We start from the raw sequence: 20,456 nt of genomic DNA on the forward strand, positions 1-20,456 counted from the left end.
CCTTGAATTTATTACTGACCGTGATGATGGCCAGTAAATGATCTACCTCATTACTGTGCATATTTCATGCATATCAAGAATTGTGTTAGGCAGTTGCATTTTTAAGGCTTATTAAATAAGGTTTCACTGAGTTTTGAGGGTTTTCCCATATTTTATGAGAGAAACTGTAATGTGTCAAGTTCTCTGCAGTAGAAAAATTATGCGAGCAACACACAGGTAACAGGGATTGGCTCTTCACAAGGTACAACACAATCTTGCACAATCTGTTGTCCTTTATCCTCTTTAGCAAGAAGACAGATGTAGCTCTTGAAAGTGGTAGGATAAGGAAGTGGGAAAGCAACATTTTCCATAACCTGAAAGTCTGTTTTAGTTTGTGAGGCTCATCTGCAGGAATGAACAGCTTGTACTATCCCTTAGAATATGACAAAAAAAACAAGAGATAGGAAAACTTGTATAATTGTTAAGATTAAGATTGCAAAATAATCAGCTGCTCTTGGCTGCTCATGTGAAATACTTAATAGGAGGTGTACAGCACAGTTTGCAAGAAAATATTAATGATTGATGCTGTGATTGTAGCATATCCAGGAAAAAGGCAGCTCTTTGACATTGGTTCTTGCTATAATTTTTTTATCTGTAAGGGTAATAAATACAGCAGTCAAGTCATTTTTCACTAGCTGACCAGATTATATTATGCCCTCCACAGTAAGGCATTTCCTCTGTTTCTCAAGTAATTTATTTAGCTTGTTGATTTTTTGATGTCTTGTTTCAGCTGTAGGTATCAGAACTGCATGTCCAGATCATTCACTCTTAATGCCACCTTGGTATAATCACTTCCTTCCTCTTAATTATTGTCCTTCAGTCTAAACATTGGAAGATAAAATTAGCTGTTCTGCAGCAGCTAATATAATCATTATGAATCTATTGTGATCTCTTGATGCTTCTAGTAATACTGTTTGTCAGACTGTTATGAATGTGGTTTATATTTCTTGCTTGAGGGTAATTTACAATTTGTGGCCCCAAAGTATATAAATGGTGTACCAAGTAATGTAGATCACATTCCAGAGCTGCTATGTCCTTATTATTCATCATTCCTTGTCATCCACAGATTTTAATCAGTTCTCATTCACCTGTATGTACTCACTGAATAAATCAGCCCCCAGACTTGAAATACCAGCCCCTGCGGAAGACCAGAATACTCCTGTTAAGTAATGTCTCACCATTTTCTGAAGCCGTTGTCAGCCAGTTTTGTGAACTCTCTCAATGATCCTGCTTGGTAGTTTGTCTGTATGATGATGTTCAGCCTTGTAGCTGTGCCATCTCAGAATTGGCATGGCAGTTCAGTGTCCAGGACCCAGTGTTATCCCAGGAGCAACCCTTTGAAAGAAGAGGCAGCGATAAGGCACAGCCATTTGTGTAAATGTGCACCAAGTGTGAATGGTAGGTACATTACATATGAAATGTAACTTGCAGTCTACAAGGAGGATCCAAGCAGAGTTGTTGCATGTATGAGTTTTTAACAACCTCAGCAAGAGCATGGTAAACTCTTCAGTACCTGGTAGAGCTGAGTTGCAGTAACATGGGTGAGTCATCAAGCAGGTGGAGAGAATAACAGATTAAGTCTTCCAATACATAACCAAAAGGTGGTGGTTTTCTTTTCCCTTCCATTTCTGCAAATTCCTTACATTAGGCTTTTTCTCAAGGTACTGGAAAAGCCACAACTTTCCATATGTCAACCCTATTTTGCAAGCATCCAATAAATACAGCTGCTGAGATGTGCAAGACGTTTTGGAGGTTGGTGAAAGAAGCTACTGTCTTGAAGACGTAGCTTCAGTTGACCAGAGCTACCAGGTCATGTGGTATATGACCAGCATTCATATAAGCTTTGTAAAAGTTTCTTCCAGCTCCTAAATTATCTCTACCTACTTGGCCAGTCATTTCTCAAGACTGAGATAAACTGCTCTGTTTTAAAAATTCATTAGAGCTATTCTATTCCTATCATTAATTTCAGGATTGAAACTCTTACCAGCTTTTACTTGGTCTGTTAATAGACAATGTTTTACAGCTGTTTGTTTTTATCTGTTTGTTTCTGAATAGTTGTACTGTGTTAATACCCTAATTAGTCTTTCAGAATTTTTCCAAGGATTGAAAATGTGATATGAGTAGATATTAGCAGGCCAAAGACAGCCTTCCTCAGAAGGGAGCTTAAAGATCAACTAGTAATTTAGTCTTGCTGCTGATGTTCAGCATCCTGCTTGGTCATTTGTGTGGCAGAAAACACTGTCTTGCTCATGCAAGAAACTGGAAAACCAGAGGAGTTTCCATGGTGTAATTATTATCAATACTTTGTTATTAATAGTGCAAATGTCTGATCTCCATCATCGAGTGCTTTTAGCTGTTATGTTGTTACTAACATACTTACTACTAATTTTAATGAATGAAGCTGTAAGGTTCTTATTTGGGTTTATATAAAAAAATAGCTGCCTCAACCTGCTTGTCTTACCACACAAAAAAAGGTGTGGAGTTACTCAGGTCTTGTAAGCAGAACTGTGTGAGGGCTTGGTGCTTTCTGAGGGATGATATATTTATATACTTGCTCATTAATTGTGATTTGCTGAAAAAGACAGATTCAACCCAGTCAAAAGTATTTAAAAATCTTAATCACATTTGGTGAATTGTTTGGTCAGAAGAATGGAATATTGTGGAAATACATATATGAATATTACATATGCATTTGTGTGTATGCACACACACACATATATATATAAAGTGTGTCTCTCTATATATATACACACATATATATTTATAAATATTTGTCTATAAAAAAGTATTTTTAGAAATGTGAAGTTTTTTCCACCACTACCAAATTGTTTAGGCTGCATCTGTTGGCAAAATAGAATCTAGTATTCAGTGTCACATACAGACAAAAGAATGAGATAAACCAGATTTGAAATCTACTGATGACAGTATTTCCTGGACAGGGAGTACTTGAGCTCTGCTCCCTGCTGTAATTAGTATTATTAGCTTACAAGGCCATGTCCAGGTTATGCATATAGGCTGAAAATGTCCTTAGTTAGAGTATTATTGCCCTGAAAGTAAGGCGAGTGCAAAACTTGCTTCCATATTACAAAGAAATTTACCCTTAGTCTGTGATGAGAGTCATAATTTCTGAACTATGGTAAATAGGAGGAGGGATTGGATACAAAGGAAGTCATCAATTTATTCTGCTTACTCAGTTCTGTGAATGCTCATAAACTGTCTGAGAATGTAATCATTTTGTAATCTCTTGTTAAATCAGCACATGCGAACTCAATATGTAATATTTGATAGTATATGAAACACTCTTTTTTACACAGGATATGTGTGTGAATGCATTTGTAGAGGTATTCCTCATTATTTTTGCTAGAGGTGGAGCTTAATGAGTCTGGAAATTTTATGTAAGTACATTCAGATTCAGTTGAGAGACTAATTGTGTGTAGTGAAATAATAACCCAGTGCTTGAAAACAGGAGAAGAAATGGGCAATTTCAGAGCCTTGCTGCTATCTTTTAGTGAAATCGTGTTTTGGGGAGATATATTTGAAGGGAAGCCAATGAGAGTTGCAACACTGCACAAGGCTTTCTGGGACTAATCGGAAAGTTTTTCCTGGAAATTACACTGTAAACCTGAAATCACATCACCATTAAATTGGTTTACTTTATATATAAGGTGCAAGGCAAAGTGATGAAGAAAACAAGGAACATTTAGCCTGTGATGAACGTGGGCAACAAAATTGATACGAATGTGAATCTTCTGTGGGCTAAGTCAGCTACCTTCATTTGCAGTTCATTTTGGAGCTCTATTATGTTCATGTGTGATTCTAAAGTAGTGTGAAATAAACAAAATTCATAATATGATTTATGCTGTTAGGATGAAGTCAGAAGGATGACACCTCTGCGGTTCTAAATCTGAATGTTGATCTTGGTAAGTGAAAGCAGTGTAACTAGGAGTCTCTCTATGTCTGGTCTTTCAAAACAGTTACCTGCATCATCATAACTCCAGACCAAATGTGACATGATACCATAGGTGTTTCTCAAAGCTTCTAGCAGTAAGAATGGAGACCTAAAAGCACCCTAAAAATGCTCTGAAGATGCTTTTGCATGTGATTGCATTCTTGGAATTAAACTGAGCAGAGAAGCTTCTGAACTCAGCTGGCTTTGAAAGATAAGGACTGTGTGAGCTGACCTTTTGAGTCTTGTTATGAAGAAATTCAAGTAATCCAGGGCTGACAGTCAGGACAGTGAAATATAGCAAATAGAGTGAACACAGAAAATGGATATACAGGTTTTTTTTCTATTGAGTAGTTGCATTTTCAGGTCTGAGTTTCAGATGCTGGCTGCATATCTGAGCTGATACATCATCAAGCATCAATGAAGGTGTTCTTCTAGAGTACATTATGTTGATTATCTTCTTGAGCAGAACTAGACAACCTGTAAGTTATGAAAATACCCGTGAGATCACACAGGATTATTGACAAATCTTCCTGAAAAATGATAGAAATTGGTGATAGAAGAGAATGTTACGCAGGCTCACCCTTGTGGATTAGAAGATCAGGATAAAGATTGGGATATGTACTAAATAATATTTAATACTGGTGAGAGGCCTTGAGCACAAGCCCTACGAGAAGAGGCTGAGGGCGCTGGGATTGTTTAGCCTGGAGAAGAGAAGGCTCAGGGGAGAACTTATTGCTATCTACAACTACCTGAGGGGAAGTTGTAGCCAGGAGGAGGTTGCTCTCTTCTCTCAGGTGGCCAGCACCAGAACAAGAGGACACAGCCTCAAGCTACGCCAGGGGAAATTTAGGCTCGAGGTGAGGAGAAAGTTCTTCACTGAGAGAGTCATTGGACACTGGAATGGGCTGCCCGGGGAGGTGGTGGAGTCGCCGTCCCTGTGGCTGTTCAAGGCAAGGTTGGACGTGGCACTTGGTGCCATGGTCTAGCCTTGAGCTCTGTGGTAAAGGGTTGGACTTGATGATCTATGAGGTCTCTTCCAACCCTGATGATACTGTGATAATATTCCATTTCTAGAAGGATTAGTTGGATGTGTGGTTTTCAAACTTTTCAAAATTTGTAGCCTCTCAATTTTTTTTTTCAGTGAGGCTTTCTGCCCTATAAAATAATATTAAGAAGCTGATGTGGAAGTTGCTCTTCAGCATTTAGCCTTTCGCCTTTATCAGTTGTCCTTTACAGGCTCTTTTGACATAGTCTAAAGAGCTATGCCTATACAACAGGTTGAGTAAACAGGACGGCTTCACAAGTCCTGTAGCACCTGCCGCCTAGAAGGCATTGGTGATTTACTGAGAGGTTGTTGTTCCTCACAAGAGCATTCTCAGTGTAACGGAGAGTGCTGAGTGAGTGCTCCCAGTATCAGAAACTCTCGCTTTATCTTTCTCTAATTGTCATGCGGCACAAAAACCTCAGAGTTGATTGTTGATAGCTTTCGCCGTGAGGTCAGTGAGTTACATCTGTGCTGTTCTGCTGCGGTGCTGTGTGAGCCTTTCACGAAGCACCGTAAGTCTTCACCTGGGTTTCTCTGACAGCGGGTTAATTCGGCGGGGCTGCAGGAAGGCCGTGCGCGGCAGGGGTATTTCACCCGATAAAGAGAAGCGGCGGCGCAGAAGCCGTGTCCCCGCTGCCCGAAGCAGCTGGAGCGGCGCTGCCCGAAGCAGCTGGAGCGGCGCTGCCCGAAGCAGCTGGAGCGGCGCTGCCCGAAGCAGCTGGAGCGGCGCTGCCCGAAGCAGCTGGAGCGGCGCTGCCCGAAGCAGCTGGAGCGGCTCTTCCCGCGCCGCGCAGGCAGGGCGCGGAGGCGCCAAGCTCGCGCCGCCGCCCGGCTCGCGCCGCCGCCCTCCACAGGGAGCTCTCGCTCCTCCCGCCACGGACACGGGCGGAGCGGCCGCGCCTCGCCTCGCCTCCCCTCCCCACCGCCTCCGCCCGCCCCCCGCTCCTTTCCTCTCTCCCTCCCTTCTGCAGGAGCCGGCGGCATCTGCGCGGCCGCAGGCGGCGGGTAGCCGGGCGGGATGGCGGTGCGGATGCGGATGCTGCTGGCTCTCTGCGGGGTGCTCGCTGCCTGCCGGGCGGCGGAGCTAGGGGCAGGGGGTGCCAGCCGGCGGCGAAGGCTGAGCTCCGAAGAGGGCATCTCCTTCGAGTATCACCGCTACGCCGAGCTGCGGGAGGCGCTGGTGGCCGTGTGGTTGCAGTGCCCGGCCATCAGCAGGATCTACACGGTGGGGCGCAGCGCCGAAGGCCGGGAGCTCCTGGTCATCGAAGTCTCTGACCGCCCCGGCGAGCATGAGCCCGGTAAGGAGAGGGCGGCAGCTGTGGCCCCCAGCAGTACCGGCACCTGGTGGTAGGTAGCGGCGGCGCGGAGCGGGGCTGCTGCATTGGGTACGGCGGCAGCGGGCGGACTCGGTCTCTCTGTGCTCCGGTAGCTGTCGCTGGGTTTAGCCTCCTGTTAAAGAGAGGAATGCCCTAAATTCGCTATAAAATACCAGAAGACACAGCAGCAACGGGGAACGAGATCGCTGCCATCTGCTGTGTGGGCAAGCAGCTGATGCAGATGTGCTGGAAGGGAAGGCGTTGGCCTCCCGTTTGCTGGCACAACCCAAACTGCCGGTGAAAAGCATGGGTTACGGTGCGTGCCACGGAGAGCTGTGAGGCACGGCAGGCTGCCTGCCCGCGCTCAGCTGCCGTCGCACACTGCGGGCGTGTGCAGGGCTCTCTTGGGACGCGGAGTTCCGTGTCGCTGAGGTTTGAGACATTTCTTACGAGAGGGGATGTGATGGTGGACACAGTGCCTGGCTTTACTCCTGCAAGAGCGCGGGTTTTGTAGTTTCCCGTTTCAGAATTGATAATACTGCTTGTGTCTATATGTGAAAGGGCTTAGGCTTGAAAGCTACTCAGTACCTGAGGCCCAGCCGTTGAGTCACCTGCAGTCATGTCTTCACGTTTCCCTCCATAGGCTGCAGAACAAATCTGGAAGCGTGTGGAGATGTGGCTTCTGTGCGTCTCCGGAATTTGGTCTATACAGTTAGCGCTTCGTGTGCTGCTTTACTACCTGAGTATAACCTTGCTTTGCAGTCTCAAGGGACTAACATTAAGGCTACTGATACAACTGAAGAGGTGACAGGATATTTGGCATAGGGAAAGCAGGGTAGCAAAGCACTGTCTTGAAATGAAAACAATGTGAGAACTGCAGTGAAATTTGGGAAAAAAAAATTGTTTGTGATGTGCTGCCATCTTGACATGAGGGGTGATCCTGAAGCTAAGAATTCAGCTCATGCACTGTGTCATTTGCGTGCTAGAATGGTGCACAACTGTAATTATGACCTGGCTTTACTGTCAGAGGACAGTTGCTACTGCTTGTTCATTTGGTGCTTCTGTCAAGCCAGCTGACATAGGGACAAAAAGAGCACTGTGCAGTCAAAGAAAGGGCTATGGCTCTTCCTAGAGACACACTTCTCCTGTTGGTGCCAAATGAAATGTGAAAGGGTTTGTCATTGAGGCCAAACGTGAGGGAATCCAATCATATATCAATGAGTGATAACAAACTACAGAAAAGAGAATTTCCTGTGCACTGCACTCATCTATAAGCTGCAGTGAATGTCAAGCATTTGAATTGTCAAGAACATGCTCGGTCCCTCACAAAGGGAGCCCTATAGACAAAAGTGCCACAAGTCTAACATCTAAATCACATGGCAGGGAATGTGATGAGTCCTGGTAATCTGTAGTGGTGAATGCTGAAAATGCTGTTTTTTACAGAGGATTAACCAGGGCTTGAACCAGAGCAAAATCATTGTTTCATTTCAGTCCTCTGTTTCATTCCGCAATGTACTGAGTATTTCTCAAGAAGAGGAAAGCTGCTGCAGCTTTTGCTGTCTGCAGTGGCATATGAGAGAAACTCAGGATCTTTTTAGGAAGGGCAACAAGCCAGACCCCATACCTGGTTATGGTTGTGCTTCTTTGAAATGACTGTAAAGGCATTAGTAACATCCCTGCTGCTTTGTTGCAGTGCCTAAACAGCTACATATTGTGCTAGTAGTTGCATTAGAGATCTTTTTGTTTTCTTGTTAATAACATGTCCTTTCTTCTACTGTGTAGTAAAAGATAGCACTGTTTCTAGGTGAGCTTTATTGAGCTGTGCAGTAAAACAAGTGGGGCCTTGTGCCAGTCTTGGCAGATAATATGAGGCCAATTCTTCAGCTTGTACCTGAGGGGAGATCCTCACTTGCTTTGAGCATCCATGCTTGATTCCCAGGGCAACCAATTAGAATAAGAATATTTTGTGTGATTAAAGCTTGTAGGACCAGTACCTGATTTATCACAATCTGTTATTGAAAAAATAGTAATGCACTGACCACATAGAGATGTAGATTTTTCCTTTTTACTTGACAGACTAAGAAGTTGTTATTCCTGAGCATACTCTGTTCCTACAAGATATCTTGAGTGTCACAGGGTTTATTTTAAAAGCTATATGCTGTGGCTTACAGGTTTACAGTCGGTAGAGAGCTCAAGCTTCTAGAAGCCCGAAGCCTGATGAGTAATGCAGGGATGATGCCTGAATTGTCTAGTGAACCAGTGTAGAACCAAAGAGAGAAAAAATGTTTCTGTTCACTTAGTGAGGAAGTTGACAACAAAATAGATTGTAAAAGTGTCAGCAGTGAATCAATAAAGACCCTTTGTGCCGAGGAAAGAGGCTTTGTACTGAGTGAATCAAATGCTTCATATACAGGCATACATTGCATACAATTCACACACAGTCCATGGGTGTGCAGTGTTGCGTGAATGCATTTGTTCATATGCACACATATAGATCAACTTTAGATTGTCAGCTATTTTTGAGAATGAATCTGTAATGTGTGTACAATATTTGAGAAAGAATGCATGAGAGAAATAGGAACATTTTAGAGATGTGCTTTAGACTTCCAAAGCAACTGGAACAAATCCTTAGTGAATGAAGCAACTGGGATGTATCATTAAGGCCTCATATTTTTGCTGAGGTAAATATATATTATGAGGTTTGTTTTTAAAGTCTTGGTACTGTATTGGAAACCAGAATGACTCCGTAAGAGCCAATCCAGTTACTTGCTTAAGCATACAAAGTGTCTTGGCAAATCGGATTAGTCACTTAGAAGATGTGAAGTGAGTGTTTGCTGAGCTCTTACCGGGGACATGCTACAGGCCAGAAGCATCAGACAGCTTCTGATCCTACATGAAATACACTGAGAATGTGCTACCTTCTCTGCAAACTTGAACACCATGCTACCTGTACTTCCCTTGTGGTTCATGTCAAACAGTTTGGTCTAGTATTTTGCAGTTTTGTTTGTTAGTGGCAGCAATTTCTTTAGGCTGATACTGTATTCGTATGGGAGGTTAGGGCCTGCAATCACTGATGGAAGAGAAGCCACTGAATAAGGAGAAGCACGTTTGAACTTTAGGAAACAGTTTTACACTGAGGCAGCTGTTCCCTGAAGATAACTTCACTTTGAACTGGTGAGGACTAGATAGTTAAGGCAGAGGAAGACTTGAATGAGACCATATCAGTGGTTAGGATTAGGTGGTGTTAGGATTAGGTCCTATATGAACCTAGAATGGAAGCAATCAAAATATTTGATAGTACCTTTGATTGTATGTGATAAGAAAATTTTGTCTTTTGCTTACTGAAAATTGACAAAGTTAATCAAAGATGGCAGATGGCAAGCAAGGTGAGATAAAGCAAGAAGAAAGAGGTTGTGGAAGCTAATGATGCACCAAGAGAAAGCAAAGGAGAGTTGATAGCAAATTACAGATTATTTCTGGGACAAACAAAACAATGTTTTGTTTTTATCCAGGTGCAGAATATTGACTAATCTTAAGAGATGAAACAGGCTCTTGCTTTGAATATCTGATCTGATTCACATACTGAAGGGATGCTGATTTTGTAGCAAGGTGATCTGGAAAATTGTGACATTTTCATCAGATTATCCATGCTTGATAAAAGGGCCCAGAAGCCCTGAAAATATCAGAATAATAGCATTTGGGGAAGAAAACATGTCTTGTTTTTTCAAATGAACATTTAATTTAGAAGGCTTTTCAATGTTAATTATTTAATTGTTGATCTTTCTCCTTAAAAGTGTCTTGAGAAATGCTTCAGTTAGAAGGAAAACACGTATTTGTAGTTGAGAGAGACATCTGATTTTCTAGAAAATGTGAGCTGATGAGGCCAGAGCAAACTGCACATGATGTGAGCAGAATGGTTGTGACTCGGGTCTTTGCTGCAGCCCACAGGTGTGACTTCAGTCAATTTTAAGAGGTGCAGGTCAGCTACATTAATCCTTTGGTCAGTCACTTTATCAAAGACCCCACTTGGCAGAGTGAGGAAATGGATTTAGTGGGCCAGGGTTGGCATTGAGCATAAGAAAACTTGCTTGGCTTCCTAATTTTGGCTCCTGTACTGAGCACTGCAATGTCTCCCAATGCTAGACTCAGTTTCTCACACTGGAGACCTGCAATACTGGACCCATTTGCTCCTGCAAAACATAGTTAAGGGGTGACTGAAAGAGAAATGAAAATCGTCCTTTGCTGTATGTTAATGAATGAGGAAATCTGAGACCTGTCTGCTGTTACAGGAACCATACCTATGTCTTTTTCCTCTCACTGCTGTGCACCCTCACTCAGCTATGGCACCAGCCACGTGAGCTAATGCTTTCTGCAGTAAGTAATTCTGCAAGTAAAGCTGAAAAATTCACAGGGAACAAAAATCTTAGTTGCTGTGTTTGGATTTAACTTTTTAAAAAAACACAATTAAAAAAATACATTTTTAATTATACAATTTTTAAAACTGTAGTAATTCTAGACAACCAGCAAAAATGTTCCTTGAAAAAGAGAAACAGCAGCAGCAGCAACAAGGAGCAGTACATGTGTAGGAGGCTGTTGTGATTTCACTCAAGCACATGCAGGAATCAGTTGTGCTGCCTTAGCATGGTAGCCCAGGAGTGGGGAGACCAATCTGTGCCACCTGTGGCCCTTGTGGGCTGCCCTGCTTCAGATGGGTGGTGGCAAGGCATTTTAGCAGGGATGGTGTCAGAAAGCACACAGCTTGTCTCTTAGTTATGGTCATGTCATCAGATACAGACATTCTAATCGTGTCAGTTACAGTTGATTACACTTGATTTTATAAAACTTAATTTCCTTATTCTTGGAATTGGCAAGTAGAAGTCTTGTGAACTTTTCAATAGGCCCTATTAATGTTTCCCAAATTTGCAGAGCATTAATACAAATCGAATATGCCAAGAGCTTGTTATTAAAGGTAAGTATTAGAAAGCAAACCTGTTTTTTGCAGTTTTCATCAGTGGCTGCTTGTTTGGCATTCCTTTTCTGAAGGGAGGTGTTGAAGGGCATGGGTCTGGTCACTGGTAAATGTAAGTGCACCAAGTTCATACTCGTCCACTCACACTGCATGGAGGCAGGGGCTGTAAGTAGGTTGTATGTAACATTTTGGAGCTGTAACGGAACGTTTTGGGGTTTTTTTATAGCAGGAGTACAGGTGATGCTGTGCAGACCATATTGTGCTTTCACATCTTTTTGTCAGCTGTGGTTCAGTTTCTTCCCTTCCTCCATGGCCTACATTCATGATCATCTTTAAAGGTGAGCTGCTCTTAGGGTAGCAGGGTAACAGGAGCACCTGCCAAGTGGAGAACGTGACGGGGGCAGCTGCTGGTGTCTACAGGGATGTATAGAGAAAAAAATGTGGTTGAACCTCTTCTTCACATAGACTTTTTCATTTGTATTTTTTCTTTCCCTCATGCATCGGGGAACACATTTTCTTTCAGAGCTTGTGAGAGGATGTTTTGGCTTTCTCATCAAGCACAGCATGGGATGTGGTACCACCTTGCACTCTGGGAGTGCAAATCTGGGGCTGCTTGTACTTCAGTCATTCTGCAGGAGACCGAGAGGTTGTAATTAACTTTCCAGTGAAATCCCTTACGGTCTGCATTGCCACTTAGGGTAACGCACCTGAGTCTCCTAGCTGAGATTTAGCCTGGGTAGTCTCCTGCATGACCATTTTAATGCTGTCTGCATTCTGAGTGGGATGTCCACTTCCCTTCCAAGAAAGTGTAGATTGCACAGGTGTTGGGAGGGCAGTAGAATTTGCTGGCATTAAGATGGCTGTCTGTACATAATGAGCAGGTTTTTAAAAGCATGTCTTTTATTTTTAAGAGTCTTAACTTCAATTTTTTTAGAACGTTCTTTGTAGTAAGAAGTCTTTTGAAAATATTTAACATTTTCTTTCTTAAATTATATTTTCTTAATATTCCCGGATTTGTCCTCTCTTTCTGTTTAGGTTTTAATGTTAAGTTTAAAATAGGGGTATAGAATACCAAGAGAAAAAAAAAGTGCTTATAAAACTGATGAAAATCAAGGAGAGGTAGACATGCTTTATAGGTCACATTTGCAGTCAGTTGTTAATGCTGTTCACATTCCCATTGAAATCAGTGGAAATTCACAGAAAGTGCTAGGCAGTCTCTGCAGTGTTTCATAGAGGTACAATACTCTCACTCCAAATTGCTTCATTGGCTGAGGTTTTTAAAGACCTCCCCTTTTGTTAGATCATTTTTAAAAGGTTAAAAGAGGCTGTGTGCTACCTGTGAAAACACTACCAGATCCCAAATACTACATCTCAGAAGTTTCTCTTTCATCTGCTGGAATAACACAAAGGGCAAACAAGCTGTAGTGGAAAGAGCTGTGATCATCAGAAGGCAGTTGTTTTATTTTTCAGACTTAAAATCAGTGTGAATATGCAGAGCATTCAGAGTTTGTCGATCTGACCCAGGCTGGTTTTGACAATTTCAGTCTTTTTGAAAGAATCAATTACCTTAATTTCACAGTATCACAGTATCACCAAGGTTGGAAGAGACCTCACAGATCATCAAGTCCAACCCTTTACCACAGAGCTCAAGGCTAGACCATGGCACCAAGTGCCACATCCAATCTTGCCTTGAACAGCCCCAGGGACGGCGACTCCACCACCTCCCCGGGCAGCCCATTCCAGTGTCCAATGACTCTCTCAGTGAAGAACTTTCTCCTCACCTCAAGCCTAAATCTCCCCTGACGCAGCCTGAGGCTGTGTCCTCTTGTTCTGGTGCTGGCCACCTGAGACAAGAGAGCAACCTCCCCCTGGCCACAACCACCCTTCAGGTAGTTGTAGACAGCAATAAGGTCACCCCGAGCCTCCTCTTCTCCAGGCTAAACAATCCCAGCTCCCTCAGCCTCTCCTCGTAGGGCTGTGCTCAAGGCCTCTCACCAGCCTCGTCGCCCTTCTCTGGACACGCTCAAGCATCTCAATGTCCCTCCTAAACTGGGGGGCCCAGAACTGAACACAGTACTCAAGGTGTGGTCTAACCAGTGCAGAGTACAGGGTCAGAATGACCTCCCTGCTCCAAAGAGAAAGGGTCTCATCACCTCTTGCATCTGCAGAAAGCCTTAACAGTTTTCAGTGAAAATGGGTGGTGAGCCTGCTCTGTTGCTGATTGGGGTTAAAGGGATGTTTTATTATGGTGGCATTAATGCAAACTCCAGAGAATCAGAATCCTATATAAAGCACAGGGATTGCCTAATATTTTGTGAGACATATTGTTAAAGGCAGAAAATAGCAATTTGGTGATTCTAATGAAAAGTGACCTTTATCATATCAATTCTTAATTTATTTTATTCAGGGGAAGCTGTTTATTTTTCTTAAATTTCATGATCAGTATCTCAATCTTATAAATTACACTCAGCAAAAAGTGCAAGACAGGCTCTCCTATTTCAGAATAAACAATTTTAACAACAGAGTTGCTACTAGACATAGGCAATAACTTAGTATTAACACTAATTTAGAATTAGTTATGTGTTCATTGCACCTAATATTTATTTTCAAAAGTTGGTACATGATTGAGAAGCCAATATGCTGTGCATGCATATTCATGTTATAATGTCAGATGTCAGCCTCACCTTCATCCCTGGAAAAATCATGGTGTGGCTCCTTCTGGAGGGCATCTCAAGGCACTTGGAAGAGAAGGTGGCTATAAGGAATAGTCAACATGGATTTACCAAGGGGAAGTCATGCTTGACTAACCTGATAGCATTCTATGATGATGTAACTGAACAAGTAGGTTCAGGGAGACCAGTGGATGTAGTCTACCTTGACCTTAGCAAGGCCTTTGACACTGTCTCCCAAGACATCCTAGTGAGCAAGCTCAGGAAGTGTGGGATGGAAGAGCAGACAGTGAGGTGGATTAGGAACTGGTTACAAGACAGAGTTCAAAGAGTGGTAATCAGTGGTGCCAGGTCCAGCTGGAGAGCTGTAACCAGTGGAGTCCCCTGGGGATCAGTGCTGGGTCTGGTGCTGTTCAACATCTTCATCAATGACATTGATGAGGAGACAGAGTGTCTGTTCAGCAAGGTTGCTGTTGACACCAAACCGGGAGGCTTGGCTGATACAGCCGAAGGCTGTGCAGCCATCCAGTGAGACTTGGACAGACTATAAATCTGGGCACAGAGGAACCAAATGAGGTTCAACAAGGACAAGTTCAGAGTCCTGCACCTGGGAAGAAGTAATAAACTGCACCAGTACAGGCTGGGAGGTGGTCTGCTGGAGAGCAACCTTGTGGAGAGGGACCCTGTGGATAACAGTTAACTATGGCACAGCAATGTGCCCTTGTGGCCAAGAAGACCAGTGGGATCCTGGGGTGTATTAGGAAGAGTGTGTCCAGCAGATCAAGGGAGATTCTCCTCCCCCTCTACTCTGCCTTAGTGAGACCTCATTTTGAATACTGCATTCAATTTTGGGCTCCCCAATTTAAGAGGGACAGGGATCTGCTGGAGAGAGTCTAGCAGAGGGCTACAAGGATGATTAGGGGACAGGAGGGCATGCCATATGAGGAGAGGCTGAGGGACACTGGGGCTTTCTAGTCTGGAGAAGAGAAGATTGAGAGAGGATTTAATAAACGTCTATAAATACCTGAGGGCTGGGTGTCAGGTGGGGGGAAACAGACTCTTCTCACTTGCTCCCTGTGACTGGACAAGGAGCAGTGGATGTAAGTTGCAGCACAAGAGGTTGTTCCACCTCAACACAAGGGGAAACTTCTTTACTGTAAGGGTCCCCAGAGAGGCTGTGGAGTCCTTCTCTGGAGGCTTTCAGTGCCTGTCTGGATGCATTCCTCTGTGACCTGAGCTAGATTGTATGGTCCTGCTCTGACAGAGCGGTTGGTCTTGATGATCTCCTTGAGTCCCTTGCAGCCCCCGACATCCTGTGATCCTGTGATAATCTCTCTTTGCTAGTTAGCAGATAGATCTCTTCGTCTTACAGTGCCCTCTGAAAACATCTGTTTTATCTACTGATTATAAAAGGAGCTGGCACTGGGCAGACTTCTGTCTTAAGAACATGTGCAAGAGCTAAAGGTTAAGAGCTGATTAATCTCAGCCTTTGTGTTTCATCATCTAAAGTACCTTGTTGTGCTCTATATATGCTTGCTTTATGAAACATAATATTTATTAACCTTATCTGATCTTTCCCTATCAGGTTAATTTATATTGTTGAGTCTTTGTACTGGTTTTATGTTTCTCCTGAAAAAGGAAAAAAAAATAAGTTGTATGCCACGCCTTTTTTTAGTATACATCTTCTTTCTTACCGAAGGTCTCAAACATGTACTATTACCACAGACTCGTGCCCTTGTTTATTTGTTTGTTTGGTTTGGTTTGGGTTTGGTTTGTTTTCCCATGGAATTGGGAATTAAACTGAAAGGAAAGTTTGTAGATGAATTCTGTTAAATATTGTGGGGTGTTTTTGTTTGGTTGTTTTTTTTTTGATCAGGGAAATGTGAAAACTACACTGTGTGTAAGGCTTCTGGGTAAGCTCATTGAAGTGTCAGGTAGAGTTATGAATAGTGAAATAAAGGGGATATACTTTATGGACTTAATTTTGGAGTAAGTTGCACATCAAAATCACGGGTTCAGTGAATTTGTTGTGACGGGGATGTTATATATGAAGCTTACTTTCTAGTACACTGAGGCTAAATAAAGCCACCAAGGGTCTTTGTAGTTAAAGGTTGAAATAGTATCTTTATCAATAAAATAGTAGCAGAGTGGGCAGGTTTCATGTGCCGTGTGCCATGACTGTAAACTCTTCTGGTTGCTGTAGATATGCATGTGTCATCTCAGGTTAAGCTTAAAAGTTGGTGCTGTACTGCGAGTGGATTAGAAGCTCTGCAGAACAGTGCTGAAAAAGGCGTCCTGACTTGCTGGAGTTTGGGATCAATGTTCTGTCATATTATGAAGAAACATGTGCTGTGATGTGGTAGTTGTCCTGTGACACTGAAGTTGTTACCTCACTCCTTTCAGGGCAGTGCTGGGGATAAGAACACCAGACTAAAAGTATGTTCTTGGCCCATTGTGCCCTTCCTTTCAAAGAGGAGGTTTCTTGCAGTGTGCTAATGTTATGCTAGCTGAATCAGCACCAGCTACATCCTCCTGTGACAGCAGAAGGTAACAAGGTGATTGTTAGAGGGCAGTGGGATTTGAGTCAATACAAAGTGTACATTAGAAATATGTCTGTGTAGCTATAGTGACCAGATAAGAGAGAGTCTTGAATCATAAACCTGTGGTTGGCAGTTCAAAGACAATAAACATTGGTTTTAATTAATCCTTTTTCCAAAGTGAGGTATTTATAACTGTATAAGCTAGTAGCTGCTTCTGGGTGGTTTCATTTGCCATCCTTATTTACTCACAAATGAAGTCCCATGGAGCAAGCTGAGGTAGCAATTCTTTGGAGCTGTTCATGAGTTTGGAACGTGAGCTGTCCGATTTACAATCCAAGAAAGATACTGCTTTGGCTGCAGAGCCTGCCCACAACGACAACAACCATCATACACCATTTTGAACACTTAGGTATGGGTCTGCCTTGAAGCTGAGTGGAAAGTATTGTTTGATCAGATGGGACATCTGACTGACCAAAAAAATCTGTGCTACTTTCCCAGCCTGGTAGATTTTTCTTTTCTGCTTTTTGATGTTGAGAAATTATCACCCTGATGATTGCCGTGTTAGTCCTCCAAACAAAAGACAAACCATGTAGTACTTTGCTGTAAGAAATAAAACTATTGGAAAGATAAGTAATTGGAAGATACAAAGAACAGACAGTGAAACATTTCAAAGATCAAAACTTTTTGTGTAGATGTGTTTCCTATGCCATCACATGAAAGATAGCTATATAGTATGTATGAAGTAATGAATAGTTCTACACTGGCATTTCTAGCTGCAAGACATGTCATTTGAATGTCCTTTTTTTTTTGTGCCACTCAAAAGCAAAGGGATCCCATACTGCAACTGTTTTTCAGCTATGTACTAGTGTCCTTCAGTGTTATGAACAGTGTATTTCTTGAGTTTTTATGGTTTGAGGTTATCTTCCCCCCCGCCGTGTGCTAACCAGAGTGTTTGGTGGGTTTGGCTGGCTTTGCATTTTGGCTTGTTGCGCAAAACAGAGTTCTAGACCTATAAATAAAATTAGGGTCAGTTTAAGATCTAAATACACTTTACATTTTATACAGTTCAGAGGGAGCTTTAAGACTATGGTAAGCTGAGTCCATGTGAGATCTTCACCTGATATAGATTAGAGAGAGCTTTAATTTCTTCTTGCATCCAGAAATCAAACTGGAGTCAGTGGGAGCTGTACAGCTGAATCTTTATTTCAAGCAGGAAATTTATAAGTCCTAATGTTCCAGTCAGCTTGTGTGTCTGCCCTGAGGAAATATGGCTAAATGTGAGTTTTATTCTGTAACAGCTCACATTTCACAAAGTTTATGCTTTTCTGAATGAAATGTCTTCTTTCTTTTTGGTGCCATCCATACGTAGTGGGATGGAGAGAAGGAAAAAGCTGTGAGCTTGGGACCTGGCCCATCAAGTGTTTAAACACTGTCACTGCAAGAGTTGTTTCACAGAGAGGAAAAGTGGTTCTGTGATAAAGACATCTGGCTTCCTTCCTGTCTCTGATGTGTATTTTTAGTTTTTTTTGATAAGGACATCCTCTCCCTGTCCCTCAGGTTCTCATCTTTGTGCCCAGGTTCTCATCTCCCATGCTTCAGGCTAGTGTGTGGCTATGCCATGTATAAAGGCGCTCGATGGCTAGCATGTAGTTCAGCATTTGATCAACCTTTAAAATACAATTCCTACCTGCTTCCTGATAGATGTTTCCTAGTAGCAAATAGCCCTGCTGTGTGTGCTGACTCAGCTGTGCTAACAACATGCAGTGTGGAGTCAACAATTTCTTTCCCCATTTACCTGCTGCAGACACACGATTGTTTGACTCTTTGTTTAAAAATCTGCCCTGATAGGAGAGGAGTTATGAATAAGGCACCAATTCTTCCTTTTTTCTTCCCATGCTGGTAGGTGGTCACAGCAGAGACATCTGTATTTGCAAGGTTTACATGTGTTACAGTAAGAGAACTAAATACACAATGAAAATAAAGAGTACAAACCTTCAGTGGAAACATTACAGTACAAATGTTTAGTGGAAAAGTTGATAAATAAACAGAAACAGAGGAGCACCTATGTTAGGTATAATATTAATGTACTGGAGCACAAGTTGTGGGCTTGAGGGCAGCCTATGACACACCTATTCCTGGATACTTCACGATACAGCTGATTAAAATAAATTCTATATATAACAGTAGCCAATACAAAGTGGAAAAAATACCTGGCAACAGAAGAGCCCCTGAATGGAGAAGTTTAAGGGCCAGCAAGTTCATCTATCTTGAAAATCGAAGAATTATCTGAAACAGATGTTGCCATGGAGACAGAGAGGATTAGCAGCCTGAGACTGATTTCATTGGTCTGCTGCTAGCACAAGTTGCTTGTTTGAGTAGCGTTAATATGTTGCCTCATGCTGCTTTATATGCTGAGACCATCTGGCATTAGTGGTATTTAAAGGTGCAGTTCTGTTGTGGAAAAAGTTGGCCAGCATGATTTGATTTATGCTTGTAAGGTGAGTTACAAGAGTTAAGAGGGTTTTAAAAAGCTGCTGCATGCACTGAAAATGTCCTGAAAAGTCACAGCCTGGACAGAAATTATTTGGGACTTCAGGAAGTGGCACTGGAAATTTTCATAAAGTATTTAAAAGAGTTGTTTGCTAATTTAAAGTATTGATCACAGAAGCACACACTGTTACATTTTTCTTCAAGTGTTTCAAGTGTGTCTTCATCCTGTGGTCCTTTCCAACCATAGTGATTCATAGTGATTAGATGTTAAGCTGAGGGTTTTGGTTTAGTCAAGGACTGGTTTAGTCAAGGACTTGTCAGTGTGAAACTAATGATTGGACTTGATGATCTTGAAGGTCTTTTCCAATCTGAGAAATTCTGTGATTCTGTTTATGTGGAGACAATGATGTTGCTCTTTTCAAAAATAAACCTTTTCATTGTACATTTCAAAGTTGCTCCACCACCTTGAACAAGCACAGGATCATAGTGCTCATCATTTTGTTTATTAAGGAAAAGGATGCTGTAGAGTTAAATTAACAATATAAGGGCTAACCATGCAGAGCCTCTTTAAGATTGCTTCATAATCCATGCTTTCAAGAAGAAATATTATATTTTAGTTTGCATGTATACTATTAAAAACGTATTTTCTAGCACAGTATTTGATAAGAAAGTCAGCTTGTGGAGTCTAAGATAAATCTTCTCTTTGATCTATTTATAGCTGTGAGTCTTCATCTGCTTTCCTTAATACTGCTTTAGAGTGGGAGTTATCTTCCAAAGGAGCTTATATGACAGCACTGACATTCCTCAGACGTTTTCACTATTTTTTTCCTTTGATAATTATTACCTTGATATTTTTATATTTGCAAGAGCTTTTCCCCCAGACAGAGATGAATGGTTAAAGAGTGACCAGAAAATGATCCTGTCTGAGCTTATGAGTTCCCACGCAGAAGTTTCTTTGTGGGCTGAACATCATAGGAAAAGTGGCTAGAGGAAAAGCTAGCTGGAGGCTTTGTTCATGTGGATGGACTTAAAACCAAACTAAATTTGAAGTTAAATCTTGATAATAAACAGTATGCAAACATAAAAAATGAAGCATTTTTACATTTTACATAAGTTATTAGTCTTACGAAATTACTGATGCAAGCATTCCTAGCAGCATTTTGCAGCTGTATAACACTTGTCCACAGATACTGATGTGATATAATTTGGATATTCATTACATACTGTGTAGTACAATTATAAAGTAAAACAGAGATGTGGCATCTATTTCACAAATCCTTAGCTTTTAGGCTTTTATTCTGGAGCTCTGACTTCAATGCCAAAATAAATTCTGCTTGTGATTTCACTTCAAATGCAAGACCCGAGAAATATGTAGTTATGGATGTCCTAGCTCCTTTAGATAGCTTTAGAATGATTATATTAAATGCTTGATGTTTTTA

General features: G+C 42.0%; 1 protein-coding gene across 1 annotated transcript in view; it reads left to right on the forward strand.

The window, feature by feature from the left end:
- The first annotated feature begins 5,892 nt into the window (after window positions 1–5,892).
- CPE (carboxypeptidase E) overlaps window positions 5,893–20,456 on the forward strand; it is a 54,309-nt gene continuing 39,745 nt past the window's right edge. Inside the window, exon 1 of the mRNA XM_064148779.1 lies at window positions 5,893–6,331. Within this exon, the coding sequence (XP_064004849.1) occupies window positions 6,052–6,331 (280 nt within the window). The 5' untranslated portion in view covers window positions 5,893–6,051. The remainder of the gene's footprint in view (window positions 6,332–20,456) is intronic.

This window comes from Pogoniulus pusillus, chromosome 9 (genome assembly GCF_015220805.1).
Source record: "Pogoniulus pusillus isolate bPogPus1 chromosome 9, bPogPus1.pri, whole genome shotgun sequence".
Lineage (NCBI taxonomy): Eukaryota > Metazoa > Chordata > Aves > Piciformes > Lybiidae > Pogoniulus > Pogoniulus pusillus.